This window comes from Amphibalanus amphitrite, unplaced genomic scaffold (assembly GCF_019059575.1).
Source record: "Amphibalanus amphitrite isolate SeventyFive unplaced genomic scaffold, NRLGWU_Aamphi_draft 001075F_arrow, whole genome shotgun sequence".
NCBI lineage: Eukaryota > Metazoa > Arthropoda > Thecostraca > Balanomorpha > Balanidae > Amphibalanus > Amphibalanus amphitrite.
In genome coordinates, this window is record NW_024882569.1 from 175,272 (window position 1) to 191,014 (window position 15,743).

The 15,743-nt window shown below is 52.0% G+C and overlaps 1 protein-coding gene across 1 annotated transcript in view; it reads right to left on the reverse strand.

Moving 5' to 3' along the window:
- The window catches only part of LOC122369815, a 45,596-nt gene that overhangs the window by 19,221 nt on the left and 10,632 nt on the right, over positions 1–15,743 (reverse strand). The window contains exon 12 of the mRNA XM_043344852.1: positions 1,168–1,316. Coding sequence (XP_043200787.1) covers positions 1,168–1,316 — 149 coding nt within the window. The remainder of the gene's footprint in view (positions 1–1,167; positions 1,317–15,743) is intronic.

A 15,743-nucleotide genomic window follows, 5' to 3' on the forward strand; every position in this document is an offset into this window, starting at 1 on the left:
ACACCATACCAATCAGGGTAACAATGCACTGGAGCTGGCCGGATGCCCTCCTACGGCACATCATACCAGCAAGGGTAGTATCTGGAGCTATCACCCGACTGGAGGTGACAGTACACGAAAAGATGGCACGACCCGCCAGCCAGGAGAATATCTGACATCACATCAGCCACTGTTGAAGCACACCGTGCCAGCCAACGTCAGCCGTGTCTTACTACCCTACCCAGGTGTCTTACTTATTCAACTACAGTCTGACTGAATAGGCCGCGACGGCACGCCGCAGGCATAGGAAAACGGATACCAGCGTGCTGGGAGACTGACGAGTCAGTAGCCCCAGTATTCTACCAACGCCGACACAAAGTGCGTTCGGGGAAGAGAGCCTGCTAATATGTGATGAGATATATGCGATGCCATTTCGCCAGAATCACATATTACGTTATAGTAAAAGATATTACGCGTTGAGAGGATAAATATGGACAATGGACATCCATTAAGATGGAAAATAAAGTGCGTGATGAGTGCGCTTTGCCTAAAGGTTGAAGGTTCGGGCTCCTTTTAGAAACGCAACAAGCTGTTCGGGCTCCTTTTAGAAACGCAACAAGCTAACGATGCGTGCTTGTTTTGCTGTAGTAAACACGCATCAATGGAATAATAAGGCATACAAATCAAATGCAACGTTCTACAAGCTAGTTATTTTCCTCATCTCTGGCCACCAAAGATGAGGAACGTTACACAATCAAGCACTCCACAGTCCGCAAGAAGCACTGCAATACGGCAGGCAACGAGCAGCAGGTTATTGAAAGTGCAGAAGCGTGCTTCAGTACTGAAGTGCGATTCAGGACGTCCCTTTGAGTCAAATGACACTACATGGCCCAATAACGAATGCCGTAGAACCGTGTAACGATCGATCTACACGGCAGAGTGAATCAACTATCAGCAACAGTACCCCGCTAGTTACAACCTCACCAGCGTTACAGCGCTAAATCAGACAGGCATTCGCCGATTAGCTGTCGGATCCCGCGGCCGAGCCTGCCTTACGCCGGTGGTGCATGGTTGAGCTCAGTACCCGGGGTGCCGCCCGGTTAGCGGTCGCCCCGGGCCCGCCCGTTTGTACCGACACTGGGGGCCAGTCAGTCCGGCGCGCCAGACTGACAGCGAGCAGCGGCTTACTTGGCTTTAATGAGGTCGTTGGTCCAGCCGGGACGCGCGGGGCCGGTGGACTGGAGCAGTTTGAGCACACGGCTCTCCTGGTAGCCGGCCCAGACCAGCCGCGTGAGCAGGTCACGGGCCACCAGCCGCACCGGCCCGGCTCCGACCACCTGCCGGCGCAGACACACGGGTCAGACCCGGCACAGACATACGGGTCAAACCTGGGGGTCAGATCTGGCGCAAACACACGGGTCAAACCTGGGGGTCAGACCTGGCGGGCGCAGACACGCGGGTCAAACCTGGCGCAGACATACGGGTCAAACCCGGCGTGGACACACGGATCAAAACCTGCGCAGACATACGAGTGAAAACCGGCGTAGACACAACGGCCAAACCTGCCGTAAACACACGGGTCAAACCCAGCACACACGGCGGTCAGTAACGGCATATGGGCTACCTGCATCCCAGCAAAGGTATACACAAATGTTTGTGTGAGGTCGCGGGTCACACCAGAGATTCACCTGGCAGCCGGTCCACAGATTTCATTCAAATCGTAAGTTGGACCCACCGCCAGTTAAATAAAGGCACAGTTCTCCCGGGCTCAGTATAACCTTTTCTCGACTGTTGCAACTTCGCTTTACATACATCGTTATTCGGGCCAAGTGGTATGCTTCTATACAGCCTCAAACTATCTGCCACTAAGTTCTGAGACGGGTGTATTATTCGCTACACGTCGTTGAGGACAACAGCACACTAATATTGCGACACATGTTGAATGTGGGAGAGAGGGAGGAAGAGGGAAGGGGTGGACGGAGACGGAGAGGAAAAGGGAGAGAGGCAGAGGGAAAGGGAGGGAGAGGAGGGAGGCAGGAAGAGGGAGGGAGAGGAGGGAGGCAGGAAGAGGGAGAAAGAGCGAGAAAGAGAAAATGTGGGAGACGGATAGATATGGATAGAAAGAGAAAGAGAGGAGAGAAGCGAGAGAGAGAGAGAGAGAGAGAGAGAGAGAGAGAGAGAGAGAGAGAGAGAGAGAGAGAGAGAGAGAGAGAGAGAGAGAGAGAGAGAGAGAGAGAGAGAGAGAGAGAGAGAGAGAGAGACGCGCACGCACACTAAAATGAGACAAAAGAGACCTCTTGTTTACGGTTGACTAGAGTTAATCAGATTCCGTCCGACGCGGGGCCACGGCGACAGAAATATCGCTGAGTCAGGGCAATTACGGCATTTTTGAACTGCGTCGAACAACCTTTCTTGTAGAGATGTAAAAATCAAACTGCATTGTGATTGATAATCTCTAGTGTGCTGTGTTAATTGACTCGTTATCGTTGTTTGCGTTACATCTTTTGCCTCTTACACTATTGACTTTTAGGTTTAATATCGAATTGCATTCATATGTGAATGCGATCGTTTAGGTATTTGTGTGATAAAAAGATTAAAACACGTTACAGAGGGCACATAAACAATACGTATCTGTTGTGAGCTGGCCCAGTCGGTGCGGCGGCACAGTATCCTGCCCCTGTCGGGTCGCGGTGCGGGCCGCAGCCCAGCAGTGCGGGCCGCGGCCGGGCCGTCCGGCCTGCCGCCGCGGGGCAGGCCGATCACGTGATCAGGTGTAAGCGGCACCTGATTGGTTGTTCGTTGTATGTGTGTGTGTGTGAGGTCGATGTCGTGTGTTACTGGCATGGTGGGGTCAGTGTGCTTTCGGACTCGCTCCAATACAGTCTACAGACCGCAGCTCGCCTCTCAAGAGATCACCAGGGCAGGATCGACGACGACATCACATGGCGCAGCCGACAGGATTGTGGTCGAACGGTGTTGTGCAGTGAAGTGTCGCCCTTACATGCAACGAGCGGTGGTGCATAATCCTGCACCCATCCCACCCGTCCTTACCAGGGAAGTCATCTTTTCATTCCTCCTCTTGGGGTGATTGAGGGTGGCGGCCGAGGGTCTCACCATTGAGACAGTCGGTTCGAACTCGCTTCCCGTGTCTCGCCATCGAGACGCGGGTGCGGGACTCCCTCTCATTCAAGGGGTGCGACCAGTCGGCTCCGGCTAACCTTGCCATCAAGGCGCTGGAGTATCACTGATCTGTCCGTATTCAGTGGCCTCGCCATCGAGGGGCTGAATCGGGCAGTGGCTGGCGCCTTCCTCACCATCCTCATCTATTCCCATTACTCATTTTTGTCGGTCCTCCTGCCCAAACACTTCAGAGGACATCGCGGAGACATTTCTGGTACTTCCTGATACTTCTGCTCTGCATGGCCTACAACCTACGCTCTAGCTGCAAGATGGATCAGACGGACAGCACTGGAGAAGAAGGCGCACCACCATGGCTGACCAAGCTCGTAACCGGACTGCAGGAACAGCATCGTCAAAACCTTCAAGCACAAAGGGAACAACACCAGCAAGACTTTAATCTACTGAGGGCTGAGATGCAAGGTTTGCGTCTGCAAGACGAGGCTACGGCATCGGACGCGACCGGGGCGGCTCCTGGAGATGCTTCTTCGCCTTTTGCTGCTCACAACTCTGAAGAGACCCGAGTGCCAGTCGTACCACAGAATTCACAGAGTCCTGCATCATCTGATAGTGATCTGGCTGTGGTGCCACCTACAGTGAGACCGCCTGCCGTATCAGCGCCTAGCAAGTTGTCAGAGTCCATCAGCCTCAGAGACTTCAGAGCTTGGAGATCATCTTGGAATGACTACAGCAGACTCTGTCAGCTTCAATCCTTCAGCCGTGATGATCAACTGGCGTACCTGAGGGCGTGCTTTACCGAAGACATGCGTGCAGCCTCCGAGCACGCCATCGGCATCAGAGACAGCGACTCCGTCCAGTCAGCACTAGACAAGATTGAGTACCATCTGCGCCAGCAGCGCAGCATTGCTATCGACCGAGTGAAGTTCGAAGAGCGACGACAAGAACAGGATGAGTCCTTTGATTCATTCTTGGTTTCGGTGAAAGAGCTCGCCGCTGACGCGGAGCTGTGCTCTTCATGTACAGATCAGCGGCTCACCACCAAGATCATGTCAGGGCTGTACAATCAGGAAACACGACGGAAGCTCCTGGCCCTTCGCCCGTTCCCAACGCTAGATCAAGTCACAGACATCTGCCGTTCAGAGGAAGCCGCCCAGGTAAACGACCAAGCCTTACAAGACGTCATGAGCAGAGGCCAAAACGTCTTCAGCATTTCTCGTCGACTTGAGCCAGGCCAGCGAAGTCCTTCACGAGGACGTGCAAGTCAGTCATGCGGACGCTGTGGTCGGGCCAATCACCCACAAGGGAACTGTCCTGCAGCAGGTCAACCCTGTTTCTTCTGTGGAGCCATCGGACACTTCGCTTCGGTTTGCCGCAAGAAGCGAGCGTCTCAGCAAGCGCAGGCTGCCACAGAAAGTTCCACGAGATCACGCAGCAGACATCGCCGTGATACCAGCCGTGCTGATGTGCCACAAGTATTCGTCAGTAGTCTGCACCACATTCTGCAGGCTCCTAAGATCGCCATCAAGGTGGAGACATCAGACGGTACATTCATTGGTGACATCACTGCAACTCCAGACTCAGGTGCTGAAATCACGGTCATGAGCTCAGCCTCTGCACACAACCTAGGGATCGACGACAAGGAGCTGTCCAAGCCACCAAGTCTCAACATCACAGCTGCCAATGGACAGTCCATGCAATGTATTGGCACCTTCAAGGCCATCCTTCGTTTGAATGAGAGAGCAGTTGAAGACACAGTTCACGTCTTCAAAGAGACGAGAGGGCTTCTGCTCGCATGGTACACAGCCAAGAATCTCGGAATCCTACCGGACCACTACCCACAGCCTATCCCGCTGCCTCGTGAACCCTCTGGGACAAGGACGACCGATGTTTCTCCAGTCGAGTCAAAGACGTCCAGCGAGAAACAGAAGCGACAGAAGCAGCTCCGAGATGAGCTGCTCGAGGAATTTACAGACGTCTTCACATCCGACAGCAACCCGTCGCCGCTGAAGCCCATGACTGGCCCTCCGATGGTCATACACGTCAGGGAGGACGCCACACCGTTCGCGGTGCGCACGGCCCGACCTGTGCCGTTCGCATGGAGAGACAACGTGAGGAGCCAGCTGGATGACATGGCTGCCCAAGGAATCATCGCACCGGTGGGCGAAGAGCCATCAGAGTGGTGTCATCCACTCGTTTTGGTAGCGAAGTCTGACGGTGGTGTAAGGATATGCGTCGATTACACCAAACTCAATCAGTTCGTGAAGAGACCGCTACATCCACTCCAGACTCCAAAAGAAGCTGTTTCGAGCATCCCCGCGCGATCAAAGATTTTCTCAACGCTGGATGCCAAATCCGGCTACTGGCAGCTCCCCTTGTCCGAGGATAGCCAGCATCTCACAACCTTCATCACTCCCTGGGGGCGCTTCAAATTCCTGAGAGCGCCTATGGGATTGGTATCGACAGGCGATGAGTACTGTAGACGCGGAGATGCTGCCCTTCAAGGACTGGATCACATCGTTAAGGTGGTGGATGACATCCTCGTGTACGACGAGACGTTTGAAGAGCACGCAGACCGTCTACGTGCTGTCCTGGGCCAGTGTCGACGGCACAACATCACTCTCAACGAAAAGAAGTTTTGTTGCGCGATGGAGGAGGTCCAGTACTGTGGCTTCAAACTGTCATCTGCTGGAAAAGAAGTCGACCCTGGAAAAGTCACAGCGATCTCAGACTTCCCCAGCCCCACTAACATCACGGAGCTGAGATCGTTCATGGGTCTGGTGCAGCAGTTCGGCGACTTCTCCAGCGAGATCTCCTCGGCAGCTGATGCACTTCGGGGCCTCCTGAAGCCGAGCAACGCGTTCGTATGGACACCAGATCACCAAGTGGCATTCAACAACGTCAAGAAGGCGCTTTCATCACCGCCCGTTCTGGCTCATTACGACCCGCTACTTCCAACTGTCCTGCAAACTGATGCTGCTCGACTGAAGGGACTTGGGTATGCCCTTCTCCAGCAGCATGGTGACCACTGGCGTCTGGTCCAATGCGGTTCCAGGTTCATTTCGGATACAGAGTCTCGATATGCCATGGTGGAACTGGAGCTGCTGGCGGTGGTGTGGGCCCTCAAGAAGTGTCACATCTTCTTGCGGGGGCTGCCACACTTCACTGTCGTCACTGACCATCGGCCACTGATAACGATCATGAACGACTACACCCTGGACGCAGTCGAGAACCCGAGGCTACAACGGCTGAAAGAGAAGACCAGTCTCTACAACTTCACAGCAGTGTGGCAAAAAGGAAAGGAGCACGTCATTCCTGATGCGCTGTCACGTGCTCCTGTTGAAGAACCAACGCCTGAAGATGGACTGCTCATCCACTCTATAGAGCACCATGTCCACTGCATGTCTATCGCTGTCATCAGTGAGGTCTCCAGCCAGCCTCCACATCTCCCAGACCCTCGACTCGACGAGCTGAGAAGGACAGCACAGCAAGATGAAGTCTACCAGCAGCTCCTGCTCGCTGTCTCTCAGGGCTTCCCTTCTTCGAAAGACATGCTTCCCCGCCCTCTCCTTCCTTTTTGGAATGTTCGCCACGAACTTTCCTCGCATGATGGACTGGTCCTGAAAGGTTGTCTCATCCTTATCCCCAACGCCTCTCGGAAGAGTACCCTCGAGGCTCTCCACGATGCTCACCAGGGCATCGAGCGCTCCAAGAGACGAGCTCGCCAAACAGTCTGGTGGCCTGGCATAACCAGCGACATCGTCAACACAGTCGGCAACTGCGCCGCCTGTCAAGAACGCCGGCCCAGTCTTCCTCAAGAGCCGATGGCAACTGAACCTCTCCCATCAAGGATTTTCGAGGATATCTCGTCCGACCTCTTCTCCCATGCTGGCAGAGACTACTTCGTCTACGTAGACAGGCTTTCTGGCTGGCCGATCATCCATCAACTCCCACGGGGCGACACGACAAGCCATCAAATCATCAAGGCTCTCCGAGAAGCCTTCGTCTCACTGGGGGTTCCCGTCAGGCTGCGAACAGACGGTGGTCCTCAGTACAAGAGCCGAGAAGTAGCCAACTTCCTCAAACGATGGGGTGTGCAGCATGTCATCTCGACTCCGTACTACCCCCAGTCCAACGGTCACGCGGAGTCAGCAGTGAAACTGCTAAAGCACCTGGTCTCCAAGACAACTGAGGGTGGCTCGTTCAATGACATGTTGTATCGAGGACTACTAGAACTGAGGAACACGCCTCGAGCCGATGGACGCTCGCCAGCACAGATGGTCTTCGGTCACCCTATTCGCTCCTGCGTTCCGGCTCATCACAGCACATTTGCTGCTCAGTGGCAGCAGCATGCCGACGAGTGTGACTCCAAAGCGGCCAAAGTCCTCGACCAGGCACAGAGACACTACAACTCTTCGGCACATACGTTGCCATCGATGAAGATTGGGGTGCACGTCAGGATACAGGATCCGATCAGCAGACGCTGGGACAAGCTCGGTACCATCGTCGGTGTCGGGTACCACAGGGACTACTTGGTCAAAACTCCGAGCGGTAGAGTCCTCTGGCGTAACAGGCGTTTCATCCGGTCATCGCTCCAGCCGCCACTGGAGGCGGCTGGGACGCCGTCAGCAGATCACCAGGGTCGCGGAGGACCACGGAGGACGCCATCAGAGGCCACTGCACCGCGACGCCGAGTCCGGTTTCAGCTGCAACCGGAGTCGGTTCTGCGCAGAGGCGGTCGTCAGAGACGGCCGCCAAACCGCCTGGGCTTCGACGACCACTGATGGGACTGCCTCGCCGGCAGTCCTGAAGAGGGGGGGGGGAGATGTTGTGAGCTGGCCCAGTCGGTGCGGCGGCACAGTATCCTGCCCCTGTCGGGTCGCGGTGCGGGCCGCAGCCCAGCAGTGCGGGCCGCGGCCGGGCCGTCCGGCCTGCCGCCGCGGGGCAGGCCGATCACGTGATCAGGTGTAAGCGGCACCTGATTGGTTGTTCGTTGTATGTGTGTGTGTGAGGTCGATGTCGTGTGTTACTGGCATGGTGGGGTCAGTGTGCTTTCGGACTCGCTCCAATACAGTCTACAGACCGCAGCTCGCCTCTCAAGAGATCACCAGGGCAGGATCGACGACGACATCACAGTATCGTGGATGTTTGGCTTGTTTAGCATCAAATCTTTGAACTCAATCTGAAACATCATCGCATCCTTTTAAAAAGAAAAGTTTCAATACAACTACTTCAGCATTTAATTGAAGAGCGAATGAGTCGAGAGAAATTCGGTGGGATTAGAACTGGCCTAAGAAGACTTTCAAGAAACACACCATCATTATCTGCTCATAAAAAAAAATTAAATGACATGGAGAACTCTTGAAAGCTCGTCACTGCACGCCTCCCCGAAGTGTATATCCCGGCTCCTTCGCACTAGCAGCGCGTCCCAGCTAGAGTCGCTGCACGTCTCCCCGAGTGGATTGCTCAGACGGCGCACGAGCAGCCCGTTCTCTGCGACAGGCTGTCCGGCACAGGCGGTCTGCAGCTAGTGGCTGCGTGACTATGACACGGGAAAGGCAGAACAGAGCCTCCGCGGCGCCTCAAAGACGCGGGCATCTGACATGATAGAGAACATCTCAGAGCCCAGGAAGGCAGCCCTCAGCCGCTGAAAGGCACTTCAGAACAATGTCAACTCGCGACGAGTGGGGGTACCCATTGTTAAAACGCCGGGTCCTTTAGGGAAGGAGGCGTGCCAACGCTCTTTGAAACTCCACTTCCATAGGCCACGTAGGAACATTTGACGTCTAGACCAAGTACATTTTATAAACACGCCAGTTTCATGATAGTGATGAAACAGAAAAAGCTACTGGAATAAAAGGAATTCGAGCTATCGATGTACCGTAAAGTGGGGCTATTTGAGACAGTGGGGCTATTTGACAGTATTTAAAATCGCTATCAAATGAAGAGCGTTTGATTTCTATGTGATATTTTTGCTCAGGAAGGTGTAGAATCTAACAGTAAATCGCCTCAGCAAAAATTAATCATAAATTTCAAACGGTTTTCATATTATAACAATTTTAAATACTGTCTCAAATAGCCCCACTGTCTCAAATAGCCCCACCTTACGGTAACTTTCTTCACAACCATATTTCTTCTGAGTTCTAAATTCGAATAACACTCAAGTCAAACTAACTGTCAGACCAATCATTCATTAAAAAGCACTTGCACGAAAGTCGAAACGTTACCTATAAAGACCGTGTTCAAAACTTGCATTCACTTTTTTTAGTCAACTCACTGAAAGTCTTTTTCTCAATAGATGTGGTTACGAGATTCTGTGGGCCAGAGGCACGGAGTGTGCGCTGTGCGGCTGCACTCCCCAGGGTGCCACCGTAACAGCTTGCACCTCCCTGACTTAATTTAGCAGCACTAGCCAATACAGCAGAGCAGCCGAGAGCACCAATTAAATGAAGAGCCTATATATCACTGGGCGACGTCAGCCCGCCGGCTGACGTCTGATGGCTAAAACATTACCTTCAAAGGTCGGAGCTCAAAAACCGTAGCGGCGCAGCAATTACAGAGCGCCTTGAGCGCCTATTTCCTGACAGGAAAAAAAAAATTCCGTTACACTGTGTTATCCACGAACACAGATTTATCTGCCGTCGCTCCATCATTGATCAATGTTCATTGGAATCATGAAAAACCTTGAACGTCACCAGCACTGGACTTGTGTAGTTATTCGCAGGTTCCCCGTTCCGCCATGACGGTGTCTATCCCGATACGACTGAGTAATCGGCCGGAACCCAACATTTCTGATCAGAATAAGCGAAAATTGGGACACTCATCTGGGACCTAACAATCCCGCGCTATGTCGAGCGTTGGCATATTACAGAAGTTAGCTGCTTAGATGTTGCGTCCGAGTCACACGATGCGTGAATTGTCGGAAATAGTGAAAACTTCCTCACAGCACCAGGCAACCTCAAGGATCCCGGGACACACCATCCAAGAGCGAGCCGAGTTACACAGGGCCTCGGCTAACATGTTAACTACTGGGGCAAATGCCCCAGTAGAGTCGAGGAATGCCCCAGTAGTGGTCAGGCTTTGCCCAACCTCCACAAAATGAGAATATATCAATATTAATGTACATTCTTTCATTCGGGAGCGGTTGAAGACGTTTGTGGCAAGAAATCAGGGGCGGCGGAAGAGGGAGTGCACGGTGTGCAGCTGCACCCTCAATTTCCATCCAAAAACATAGGCGTACAGCCCACCGCTAAAGTAATGTAGGGTTTTACCAATCTCAACGATTGGCTTTGACTGGCGATTGTTTAATGCGGAGTGATCGAAAAGAAGATGTCAATAGCTAAAATTGCAACTGCAAGGGTGACGATACATACATATAAGCTACATTCAAAGTTTAATTGTAGTCTGACTAATCGTTCCTAAGCTTCAGAAGCAGAACATACCCATGACTGAAACCGCACATTACTTCTGCTGTGGACTGTAGGTACAGGTCTCGCGGGTTTTAGCGGTAGGTTTTGCACCTAGAAAATTTAGTGTACTTCAGGCTATATCTTCGTCGTCTTCAGCTTTTAAGTGTTGAAGATGCGATCGACTTGTTGGGTAACAAGCCGGCCATGATCGTGTAAAATGGCTTCATCGTAGATCGATTAGTTTCTGAGATATAACCGGAAATGTAAAAGTGCAAAACCTACCGCTTAATCTCGCGAGACCTGTACATTGGCAAGGATATCTTTCTACACCCCATAATCCATCTTCGTTCGAAAGAGCGTCAAAAATAATGACGAAATTACTTCAGCCACTTTTTTGGTCAGGTCAAAGGTCAGGTCATGGTGAAGGCCAAATTTCGCCGATTTTCAGGTCGAATATCGACAGTTAACAAGATGCCGACGCATAACTCGGGAACCAGTTAGAGCTACAGCACCGCGGAAAAGCGCATTTGATAGCCATATTAGCATGCTTTCTGGTTATTTCTCTTAGATTTGACCTAACGTCAACGGTTTTGCCTGCAAGGGGCAAAAACTACTAAAAAGACGATTTTGGGGAACAGTTTTTCTGCAATAACTTTTGACTCATGCCTTGCACGAGCCAAGGCCCAATGCAAGCGCTTTCTTTTACCGACATCGTGTTCCTCTCGTCAAGACACATCAAATTAACTACAATTTGACCTTGAAGGTCAACTTGAAAATTCGACCTCAGGTTCAAGTCATGATCTGACCGGAAATTGTCATGTTGCATATCAGTCGATCTGCATCGTCGAACCAAACACAACTAAGGCATTTTCATCGCTCTAGCATGCCTCTTTCAAAAGTTATTCGCGAAAAACTGTTAGATACCATTCGTGAACTGAGATGACCTCAGGGGCATAGAAAAGGATCACGGGTGCTATTTTCATGTTCAGTGTGTCAAAGTCACGTACAGTGTTTTATAGTGTTTAGAATAACTTTCGTCCAAAAGAGGTGGTTTTGAATTTCTCCCATTGACTTATCCCATTGATCGGTCGCAAAAGTGAGCTGACCTTAGGTCACCGATATGAGAATTCCGAGATATAAATTTTGTACATGCTGTTGCCCTTATCAATCGCTGAAAGTTTCAAAGCGATCGGTCACTCGGTGTAGCTACGGCATACATTGAAACATTTCATGAGGTGAGGTCACTTGACGTGACCTGGTGACCTGATCTTGAATGGCCATGGTCTGAAATTTTTACAACACGTGTAAAATTGATCGATGATGGAGCGCCGCCGTTTTTAGATATCCTCGAAAAACCGCAGGAAAAACCGCAGATGTTCAAACACCCCCCCCCCCCCCCCAGCAGGGCGCCAACACACTTTGACGATTTGCCCCAGTAGTCAAAATTCCTTAGCCGAGGCCCTGGAGTTACATACTGTTGAAGCACTTCGTCAGTCCCAGACGCCGGTTGGACATTGTAGTGCAAGTACCCTTCTTTAACGTCGCCAAAATATTAAAAATAAAATATGTACGATAAAGGACTACAGAGAGGAAAGATTTTCAACCCCGGTAGGAAACAACTTATCATCAATACCAAAACAACTGCTTTAACTGGTCGCGGACGAATAGAGGTGTGCGGAAAGGTAAATAAGAAGGCCTATTGCACTTGCAGTCATAAAGGCCTATAAAAAGACGGCGACCGGCGCCGGTCGATATCCGAGTCCGATCCCGCAGCCCCAGTGAGTTGTGACAGTCGAGAGACCGCAGCGATCGCCCGCTAGCTGGACTCCAATGCCGATGGATGCTGACGCTGATCTGAGTGATACGACAGCTCAGCAACCCGCCTAACCGATCATTAATGTAATCAAAGCCGCTTGAGGATAGTAAGGACTCCAAGCAGATGCTAAGCCAGGAAGGCCAACTTCAGTTATTTTCGGACGTATAAATCACCGCATTCACCCAACCGGAAACAGAAAAGCACATAAAAACCCCAAAGCCGTTCGACTGAAAACGACAGCCAGCCTATCAGGTGCCGTTGAAGCCCCATTCAAAAGTTCGTCCGGTGGGGAGAATGGTGACATTTGCACGGCAATGTCGGCGCTAAAGGGCACTTTCAGACGGTGATGGACGCGGCACCGCTCGGCATGACGCGTGGGCCAGCGGCGGGACCGCCAGCGGAGAGTGCGGCGGAAAACTTCCCGCCCCGACACCAACTTGGCACCCGGATCACTCGCCCGGGTCCGAGGCCCTGCACCGACCAGTGTATTGTCACACCCCGGGGCGCGGGGCCATTCTCGGCGCCTCACGAGCGATGTCGCTCATTGATCGCCACCGGTGCTCTCCCACGGAGTTCGCAACGAGCGCAGTTCGTGTCCGGAGCGTGAACAGACGGCCGGCACGGTCACGGCTGGGAGTCTGAAATGCACCACCTACCCCGGCTATCGATCGGCTATCGGACTCAACTGGCCGGCATTCGCACGTCGGCCATCGGCGGACTGAACCGTTCACGCGTCGGCGTCTGCCAGCGACACACAGCGCACATTTCATACCGCCACCGGGGTCAGGTGGCGATTGCACAAAAATACACGGGCACTTCACTACGCCGACAACCAACCCGAGCATACAGGATATGGCGTTAAAAATAAAAAGCTTACTGAAATCCTAATGAAGCTCGGTTTAGTACAAAACTCGGCAGCTCTTCCGTTATGGGAACCCTGACAAAATTAGGCTGTTCCGCAGAGCACTGGTGCACCGCGGGCTAGCCTAACATCCAGGGTTCTGTGATTTAGTTACGGGCCTGGAGAGTCTGACAGCGGCTCTGAATGTTTGCCTTTGTCCGCTGGACGGCCTATTCGATCACGGAACAATCGCTTAAAGAAATGATTTGTAGATGAAAAGCTGAAACGGTCAAATAACAAGCGGATGATTGCCAGATGGATTGAGCATCTGACAGCAGGCCAGAAAGGAAAGTATTACAGAGCATACCTTTCAAAGAAGCGACAAGTATGCCAGCACTTCAAATTCCATCGACAATGACATGCTGACAAATACACTGAGGGCTTTTATCATTAGATCGAACCATCTGTCATGTTTTTCATTCAAACAAGCATTATCTATGGCGGTTATTTTGAGGGCACCCGCTCCCCCGAACGGGCTACCCCTGTCCCCATAACTACTCCACCTTTGGAGTCCCCCTCCCCCCTTCCCCGTCAACACCGGTCGGGGGACCCACCGGGGATGGGGGAGAGACGGCGAGACGCCCGTGGTGGGCCGCTTTGGCCGTCTGTCACAGCCGCTCCGCTTTGGCCGCGCCGCCGCGCTGTCCCGGCCATCAGTCGCCCGTTACCGGCGCTGAAAGCATCATCTATATTCCGTCGTCGAAACGAATGATGCATGGCGCCATCGGAGTCAGCTACCATATGGTGGCCGGCGGCGGTCGGCCGGTCAGTTCAGGGCGGCTCTGATCGGGAACGGTCCGTCCGAGCCGTCAGAGCGGCTGACGACAGACACAGTCAGAGTGAGGTCGGGTCGGGTAGACGTGTGAATGGGCTGTAGTTGAGCCGCAACTGAGCGGGGCCGAACAGGGACTGAGCTGCGAATACGCTGCAGCCAGGCTATGTTTGAAGTGTGAATGAGTTGCGGCCGAAATGTGACTGAGCCGCAAAACGGCTGTGACGGCTCTGCGAATGAACTGCGACAGAGCTGCGGTCGAGCCGGAAATTGAGCTGCGAATGAACTGCAGCCGAGCTTATTCCGAGCGCTGAGCCGTCCACGAGCCAGCGGTAACCGGATATCAGCCTTCTATGCGACAGCCGGACCGCAGAAAAACAAACACAGCCATCATATAGCCTATTGAAATTTCCCGGAGCTTTGACAACCGGGTATTGTTTGTGCAGCGCGACAGAACAGACTACCGGAGGCTGTGCGACCGTGCGCGGCAGCAATCAGCGTCGGATACTCACCGGTGGCAGCGAAAGGGTAGATGTAAAAAAGGCCTTCAGAAGTTTACCAGACTCGCAACTGAGACTGTTGCCGATGTCAACACGGGTCGCCCACACAACATGTTGATCCCTACCCATTTCAATGTCGGATTGGAACTGGGAACACCGGTCTGACGGCCGTGCTCCAAAAAGGCGGATCGATAACATGCATCACCACCACAGAGCTGAATAAAGCAAGGAAATGTGCCTTCGCGTCAAGTCCTTGCTCCTAGATCCTACAGCACATTTTCATTAATAATGCATACATCAACGCGCACATATTCATTAGGTATTCATCCATATGTCGCCTGCGATTAGGATGTTTTATGTGCCGATTAAATACCAGCTTAGTAAAATGTTATTATTTGATGGGTACATTGCAAAAAAAAGACTGCATTTCCACGAAGCGTGGGTAGCTTTAACCTCAATTTTCATTCCCTTGTCACTCTGATGGGAGGATTAATGACCAAGCTACTTTGATGAAGTTGCGTTGGTAAGAATAGACGCTTTAACGAGAAACTTATGAGCGGCAGCTCATAAATTAATGAGCAGCACCACTTTAAGCCGCAGCCCGGCCTCCGGCCAGCCCGTACACAGCGCACTGTTCAGGTTTCACACTAATTGAACAAGTGGAAAGACTAGACAGACAACATCCCAATTATGTAACTATAAGCGGTGACAGTCAATATGCCTTGTGAGATTATCAGAAAAAATAACACTATCAACATCGGCAATACGTTGGCTAGAGGCAAGGAAACTTCACAGTAGATAGAGTGTGGCGTGTCAAGCTAACTTGATCGGAATGAGCGTTATTCAGTTATTCATTCAGTTTATCTGAAAAGATCCACGCAAGAGGAGGCTTACTGTTTCACGTCAATCTATTAAACGGTAAGAATAAAAGTGCTAGACAAACAATTGCTCCAATCTGAATCAATAAGGTGACGTATCAGCTATGGAAGCCGACGGCAGCTTTACTGGATATTAACGCAGCCGTCTCATCATCGCCTCATCACCTCATCTAACTATAACATCTACAATACATTACATAATTCCAGGGGCGCGGGAACTTCTTTCAGACTTGGGGGGGGGGGGGAACACCATAATAGAGATCAACCTGGGGTACCCCGAAATCTAGTTTTCTCAATCTGACCGGTTTTAGGCCACTTATATTTCATCACTTTGCTTTTTCGACGACAAAAGA